Source organism: Crocuta crocuta, unplaced genomic scaffold, assembly GCF_008692635.1.
Source record: "Crocuta crocuta isolate KB4526 unplaced genomic scaffold, BGI_CrCroc_1.0 scaffold528, whole genome shotgun sequence".
Taxonomy (NCBI): Eukaryota; Metazoa; Chordata; class Mammalia; order Carnivora; family Hyaenidae; genus Crocuta; species Crocuta crocuta.
This window is the reverse complement of record NW_027530010.1, coordinates 2,221,062-2,229,084: the sequence shown is the minus strand read 5'-3', so window position 1 is coordinate 2,229,084 and position 8,023 is coordinate 2,221,062. Positions and strand designations below refer to the sequence as shown.

Genomic DNA, 8,023 nt, shown 5'->3' with positions numbered 1-8,023 from the left:
TCAACACAGAAGCTGATCTAGGCCGTCAGGTGCGGGCCCTGGAGCCAGAGTTGCATCCTAGCTTCACAATGTACAAATGATTGCAAAATCCTGGGTAGGGGACCTAACCTCTCCTGAGGCTTCAGCTCCTTCATCTATAAAATGAAATGGGAATAGCTACTTTTACAGAGATGTAAAAGCTTTTTTTAAAAATTATGCATGCTGAGCAGGCATACCTGGGTGGTTCAGCTGGTTGAGTGTGTGGCTCTTGATTTCAGCTCAGGTCACGATCTCACGGTTTACAATACTGAGCCCCGCATAGGGCTCTACGTTGACAGTGCAGAGCCTGCTTGGGATTCTCTCTCTCCCTCTCTCTTTTCCCCTCCCCCTGCTCACGTTCTCTCTCTCAAAATAGATAAACAAACATAAAAATATAAAAGTGAAAAACAGTGTGGCATTATTTGTCCAGTGGAGCTGGGCCAGCGATCCCCTCCCAGAGGGCGCCCAACAGCGACGCGCCCGGTCTCCAGGACGCCTGGGTGACGGTGGCATGCAGAGGCGGGGCGGGGGGGCGGGGGGCCCGGAAGCCCCACCCTCTTCACTCAGGTCCCACTGAGACGCACACTGAGCTCCTGTGAAGGACCAGGCGCCTAGGAGTCTGGACGGACAGACAGAGGTACAGAGGCAGCAGTCTGGGCTCAGGTTGGGTATGTAGTATTGTTCCCGCCTTAGAAGCTGAGACTCAGGGCGGTTCGCAGTCTCCCTAGGGCTCAAACTCAGGTCTGACTCCGGGGCCGGCGCTCTCCACGGCCTAGGCCCACTATTTCCAGGGGACTGCTCATCCGACGGGCATGCTATGGTGTGTCTGTGCCCTCATTCAGTGCCCTGCTGTGGCCCAAACTCAGTCCTGGGGTGCGGTCAGTGAGTCAGCAGACACCTGCCGGGAGCTCAGTGTGGGCAGGGCAGCCAGGCACTGCCAACACGCAGATGCTGGTGTNCCCCCAGCCTGCCCCCTGCCCGTGCCCCCAGCCTGCGCCCCCAGCCTGTGCCCCTAGCCTGCCCCCAGCCCTCACCCTCAGCCTGTGCCCCCGGCACACCCCCAGCCCACATCCCTGGCCTGCGCCCCCAGCCCCAGCTCCAGTCCAGCTCTCTTGTTCTCCTCTGTCCGCTTCTCCCAAAGCTGGGTGCACCAGTGGTGGTGGGAGAGCAAGACTCAACTTTAACCAAGGGACAGGGGCTTGAGTCCCAAGTCGGTCACCCCCTGGCTCCGTGCGGCCTAAAGGTGGCCCCTGAGGAAGATGACGGAATGAGACGTCTCTCCCTACCAGGTGGCCTCTGACTCGTCCTGCGACCACCCCCACCAGCTTTGTTGCGGGAGAGAGGGTGGCCGTGCAGGCTGAGGCTGGGCTCTGCGCTCAGGTTCTGACTGTGTGTTGCTGGGTAGGTTACCTGACCTCTCTGAGTGGTTTCCTCCTGCAGAAACCATGGACGATGACGATAGGATCACCTGCGTTAGGGTTTAGGCATCGGCTCCCCGGGGAAGCCGCACTTCTTGAGGCAGCAGCGGCCCCTGGTGGCAACGCCCGGCCGCAGGGCGCAGGTCAGCGCGGAGCCCGCCGCGGGGAGGCTGCCCCTCTGCAGGCGGCCAGAGACGGAAGGGAACAGCTGTACCCCACCTCCTCCCCCCGAACGGCCTCGTCCACGCCCCTGGGCCCCCTTCTCCGCCCGCTGGTGCATCATCCTTCTAAATGGCAGCCCCGCCTCGCACGTCTCCACGGGCCCCCGCACCCCCTCCGTCCCCACCTGTCACTCTTCCCGGAACTGACGTTCCAAGTATTCCCACGACTCTCCCCTCCTCTGCACTCCCGGCCTCCCCACCCGTCACATCCAGCCTTGGTGGTGGCCACGGCCTCCTGACTGGCCATTCTCTCTCACCGCACCCCACCCCACCTCCACCCCCCGCAGTGGGTTTCCTAAAACGCAGATCTGGCCAGATCACCCTGCCACTGACTTAAAACCCTCTCGCGGCCTTGAGGGCAAAGGCCCGGATTTAACCATACCGCCTCTTTGCCCACCTGTCTACGGATGACGCTCTGTGGCCCCCGTCCCTGTCCTCCAATAGGCCCACACCCCCCAGGATGGGCTCCATACTAGTCCTTGGTGATTCCTTTCCAGGGTGCACCTGGCTTCAATATGTGCTTCTTAAGTATTGTTTTAATAAATAAAACCAACACCCAGAGGTGCACTGACTCGTCCACGTTGCCTAAAGGGACAGGGCTCTTTGTTCAGTGCTTTTCCCACCCCGCCCGCTGTCCCTCGGCCTCTTTGCCAGGACGGAGGCCCGGGAGGCTGCGTGCCCTGCTGCGGGGGAGACAGCCAGGCCCGCCCCACCACCCTCTGGCTGGGAAAGGCGCGGGGACACGGGGAGAAAAGGAGGGGGCCGACTTGGGGACAGATGCCCCCGCCTCTGCATTATGAGGCGAAGAAGGTGGGAAGTAAGAAAGATGAGGCGGGCTGAGATCTCCCTGACCACCTTCATAACACCCTGTCCTAGCTCCCTCTCCTGTCCCTTAAGGCCATTCTAGCAGACCCCTGCTGATCTCCTCTCTCCTCTGTAGGAGGCGGGAAACAGGGCTGAGGACCGCTTACTGGGTGCTGCGGTCAGCCGCCCTCTGGCGGGGCCTCCCCTGAGGACCGAGTCCTCTCGGCACACAAAACCTTCCTTGTCGCTCCCTGTGGCCCCCTCTGTTCCCTGCCATCCCTCTCCAGAGTCGGTGTCCCTTATTCAGTAAGGTCCAGAGGACAGAGGAGCAAGCCGCATGCCCAGGAGACCCCACACCTGAGGAGCTGACCCCTGGGGGGCCCACACCCACTCACCTTGGTGGCGTCACTCTTCTCTGAGCAGAGGGCCAGGAAGCCTCGGGCTGCCCCCCAGGGTGGACCTGCACCCCAGGGCGCCTGCACGCAGGCTCCTCCCACCCCAGGGCACCTGCAAGCAGGCTCCTCCCACCCCAGGGCACCTACAAGCAGGCTCCTCCCACCCCAGGGCGTCTGCACAGAGGCTCCTCCCACCCCAGGGCACCTGCACAGAGGCTCCTCCCACCCCAGGGCGTCTGCACAGAGGCTCCTCCCACCCCGGGGCACCTGCCAGCAGGCTCCTCCCACCCCAGGGCACCTGCACACAGGCTCCTCCAACTCAGGCTGCCTTCACCCACGTAAACAAGGCACAGAGTCCTTCCGGGCGGCTCTGGAAGAACTCTTCAGGGTGTGTGCGGTGCTCAGAGGCTGAGAGGCTGTCGCTTTTCGCTTTGGAGCTCAGCTGGGACACGACTAGACTCAGAAAGTCTTCATCAAACATTCCTCCAAGTTCTCTTGCTGTTCAATCTTCTTTCTCCGGGATCAGTTCCAGCCTATCAAGATCTGTCTTAAAGTATCCGGAGGGGCACCTGGGTGGCTCAGTCAGTTGAGCCTCCGTCTTCGGCTCAGGTCATGATGTCATCGTTTGTGAGTTTAAGCCCCACCTCGGGCTTTCTGCTGTCATCGCAGAGCCCTCTTGGATCCTCTGTCCCCCTCTCTCTGCACCTCCCCTGCTTGTGCTCTCTGTCTCCAAAATAAATAAAAACATTTACAAATAACATAAAATACAGTGCCCAGCACTATACTCCAGGTTTGGGGGCCCTGGGGGTGTCAGCACCTCTGACCTGGACACCTCGCATCCATCAATCACTTGTGTAGGCAGCCACCTTACAGTGCTGGGTCATGACAAACTGTGGTCTGCTAAAGCCCTCAGGCTGTCTGCACTGTGCACACTCCTTACTGTTCCTTTTTTTTAAAATTATGTTTTATTTTATATTTGAGAGAGAGAAAGCGAGCGAGCGAGCACTGGAGCAGTGGGAGGGGCACAGAGAGAGGGAGACACAGAATCTGAAGCAGCTCCAGGCTTCAGGCTGTCAGCACAGAGCCCGACGCCGGGCTCGAACTCACAAGCTGTGAGATCATGACCTGAGCCAAAGTCAGATGCTTAAGTGACTGAGACACCCAGGCGCCCCCCCCTTACTGTTCCTTCCTTACGCTGTTGACTTAGAAATCAAAAAACAGAATTTTACATTTACCCCTATTAAATGTCACCCGGTTCATTTTTTTTTTCCGTTCTGTCAAAACCTTCCAGTTCTTGCATAACCTGTAGACAAATACAGCTTCTCTGCTTTCATCCTGGTCTTTAACAAAAATGTGTGACAGTCAAGACCAAGGACAGAGCTCTGAGCGGCGGCCCACGGAGCCTTCCCCAGCTTTCGGAGGTCCCTGGGGATGGCCACGGAACTGTGTGCCTACCCACCGTGGTATCCTGTGGCCCACGTGTCCTGGGCCGGGGAGAGAGGAAGTGCGGCTGAAGGCCTTTCAAAAATCCGGGTAATCCAATGCCCCCCCAGGGGGAGGACAGGAGGCCATGTGGCTCTGAGTACCTGCTGGCCTCCATGAAGGGCCTTCCTGTCAGCTTCTCATTGCTTCAGGTATCGTTGTCTCTTTAGAATCTGCTGAGCGTTGATGTGGCTCCGCCAGGCTGTGCCGGCTGGAACCCGCCTCCTCCTGCCTTGGGAAATTCAGTACCACGCTCCTTCTCCAGCATTCTAGAGCACGTCTGCTCCCCACGATCCCCACACTCACCCAGAGTGTGTCTGGGAGAGTTTGCTCTCAGAGTAACGGCTTTCATGGTGATAGTCTTGTTTGATCTTCGGAGAACAAACTTATGGCCATGGATACACAGCAACCTCCTTTGCCAACCAGGTAAACTGAGGGTCACTTAGAGAGGTTATGACTTGCTCAAGCTCCTTTAGCCAGAAAGTACAAAAGTCAGACCCGGTGCTCTCTGCATGAGACACAGTGCCAGATGTCTCCCCTGTGGGTGACCGTGCCAGGGGCCGTCCACCCCGGTGCCACCCCGTCCCTCCAGGGAGCCCCATCCAGGACCCCAGGGGATCACGAGTATGCTGCCCTCTCTCCCCACATCTGAAAGGGGACAGACCGAAAGTTAGCTCTGCTGGACACAGCTCTTGGGAGCCCCCATCGCAAGCCAGATGGCCCGCTTTGCCAGGTCACGTGAGGGTGGAGAGGCCTCAGCCTTGGTCGGCGCGGACGCTCTGGGTTCCCCTGTTCCACACCCCTCCCGGGGCTCCATTCCACATGCTGGCAGTGAATTCCAAAGCCCAGTTGGCCTGGGGACAGGGGTGAGGGTATTGCTGGGATGGCCTTCTGGTCACTGACCCCCACGCAGAAGCCGTCTCCATTCTCCCTGCTTCCCCCGCTCTCTGGCTCCTCCAGGGCGGGACAGGGTGCTGCCACAGAAGGTGCTGGGTTCGCACTGCGCAGCCTAAGCTGGATTCACGTGAGCAGACGTTCCTTCCGCAAAGATCCCCGAGTCTCCCCTTTTGGCCCTGCCTCCCCTTTACTCTACGTACTGCGCATCTTCCCTGTCCCTCGCTAGCCNCCCAAGAAGCCCAGCCCAACTGCCCCCACCCCCGGGAGCTCTCCGCTCCCAGAACTGCAGAACCCCCAAAGGGAAGTTTTGAGGATTCAGAGAGTGTCACTAACACGTTAGAAGGCTCAGGAAACGGGCTCCTTGTGATAAAGAGGGGCCGCTTCCAGGCCTGATCTGTTCGCCACCAGGGGGCACCCTCTGCCCAGAAACCCCCGATACCGAGGGCAGGACGGGGTGCGCTGTCCGGAGCTCGGGGGTCGGGGGTCGGGCCTCCGCCCACCTGAGAAGTGGGGCTGCGAACCTCAGGTCACCCGGAAGAGCGGCAGGAAGGCCGGAGGTGAGTAACGGGGTGCGCACCCTTTCGCCGCACGCCTCCCCGTTTCCCGGGGTGTGCACACGTGCCGGGCAGTGTCCCTCTGTCCTCTGTCTGCATTTCAGGAGGGAGAAGAGCACTTGCTATCTGCAAACAGGGACGTCCGGCAGCCCCGTGAGACTTCCATCAACGCTCCCATTGTATGGATGAAGAAACTGAGCCTCAGAGGAGCGCGCGTCGCAGTACCCCCCTCGAGGCGCCCCGGGGCCCCGCGCCTCCCTTCCACAGGCCCAGTCCCGCGCCCAGTCTGCTTTTATGGCGGTCATGACCTTGCTCGCGGCCTCCTCTCTCAGAGGCCCACGCTGGGATCGGACTCCCCAGGCCCGCNGTTAAGGCCCGGGTCCCGCCCCTTTTCCCGCCAGCCTGGCGGGAGTATGAATAGCCTCGTTCCCACTGCGGACGTTCAGTCGCTGGCTGCTCCTCGCCCCGCCCCGTCATTGTCCCCGTCGGTCTCCGTTTCCCTCCCGTCCGTCCTCAGCGCTTTGAGAGTCGCTGGCCTCCCCCGCTGCCCCGCGCCTCTCCGCCTTCGGTGGGCCAGCCTCGCGAGCAAGATGGAGGGCTGCCTGGGGGAGGAATCTTCTCAGATGTGGGAGCTCAACCGGCGCCTGGAGGCCTATCTGGCGCGGGTCAAGGCGCTAGAGGAGCAGAACGAGCTGCTCGGCGCGGAGCTCGGCGGCCTCCGGGCGCAGACCGGGGACGCCTCGTGGAGGGCCCGTGCCGACGACGAGCTGGCGGCCCTGCGGGCCCTCGTCGACCAGCGCTGGCGCGAGAAGCACGCGGCCGAGGTGGCGCGCGACAACCTGGCGGAAGAGGTGGAGGNAGCACGGAGCCTGCCTCTCTGGCCGCCGCGCTCCTCCTCCCTCTGCCGGGGGCGGGGGGCGGGGGGGACGGTCGGGGGCCCTGGATGTGCAACCAGAGCCCCGCTCCCGAGTCTAGGCTTCGCAGCTCCCCTAGCACATTCCAGAGGCCTGGGGACAGCTGCTCCCCCTCACACTGCGCAGATGGGACCAGCAGCTGAGAAAATAGCCTCCCGCCTGGGCCAGACANGGGAAGCGGAGGGGGTGGGGGGCTGGTGTGGGGACCAGGAGACAGTGATTGGGACCGGGGCGTTTGGCCTCCAGCCCTGCGGGCTCCAGGCCTTTTGATTAATCGTTTTTCCTTCTGCTTCTACTTTCCCCCCCCTCTCTTCCCCTCTGTAACCCATCTCCTCTCCTCCCTCACCTCCCCCTTCCTGTGGGAGCTGAATTCTGAGCGGCACTTGTCACCATTCACTCAACATCCTTGGAGGAGGAGCCGGGAGCCTGAGGGCGAGAGAGGGGCCGAGGGGCCCCTGTCCTCCTCTCTGGGAAGGGGTGCGGGAGAGGGGCCGAGGGGCCCCTGTCCTCCTCTCTCAGAAGGGGTGCGGGGGAGGGGCCGAGGGGCCCCTGCCCTCTCTGGGAAGGGGTGCGGGAGAGGGGCCGAGGGGCCCCTGCCCTCCTCTCTGGGAAGGGGTGCGGGGGAGGGGCCGAGGGGCCCCTGCCCTCTCTGGGAAGGGGTGCTGGTGGCAGAGGTGGGAATGTGCGCTGCGGAAGGGAGACCAGCGGCCGCTCCCCCTCACTGGCCGCCTCTGGCTTGACCTGCAGCTGGCGGTGGAGGCGCTGGAGCAGGAGAAGGCAGGCCTGCAGAGCCAGATTGCCCAGGTGCTCGAAGGCCGGCAGCAGCTGGCACACCTCAAGATGTCCCTCAGCCTGGAGGTGGCCACGTACAGGTATGGGTGGACCCCACCCCCCACCCCCCCGGCACACAGGTGCGCGCACACACACGCACACAAACACTGAGGCAGAGACACCCCCCCAAGGGGCTCAGGGCCATGGGGGCTGGTGACTGTGCTCTCACTAGCTTCCGTGACTCTAGACTGATCCCTGCCGTGCCCGGGGGTGTCCCGCCGGAGCCCACCGGCCCCCTGTGGGTTCAGGACCAAAGAAGCATCCAGTGCCACGAAGTCCCTCACGGAGACGTGATGCTGCCCGGTGGGACAGCCTCAGGAGACACGCCAGCCGCGTGTGGGGCAGCGCCGTGCCGACCCTCCCCCCAAGGGGCTGAAAAGCCCGTCTGTGTGGCTCATGCTCCATGCTCGCTCATGCGGAGGGAGTGATGTCCCCAGGCGGCCTCAGAAAGGAGGAATTGCAGGGGGTGAGGCAGGGCGGGGGGGGGGG

General features: G+C 62.0%; 1 protein-coding gene across 1 annotated transcript in view; it reads left to right on the top strand.

The window, feature by feature from the left end:
- The first annotated feature begins 6,254 nt into the window (after positions 1-6,254).
- NES (nestin) overlaps positions 6,255-8,023 on the top strand; it is an 8,621-nt gene continuing 6,852 nt past the window's right edge. The window contains exons 1-2 of the mRNA XM_077764077.1: positions 6,255-6,640; positions 7,451-7,575. Of these exons, the coding sequence (XP_077620203.1) occupies positions 6,380-6,640; positions 7,451-7,575 (386 nt within the window). The 5' untranslated portion in view covers positions 6,255-6,379. The remainder of the gene's footprint in view (positions 6,641-7,450; positions 7,576-8,023) is intronic.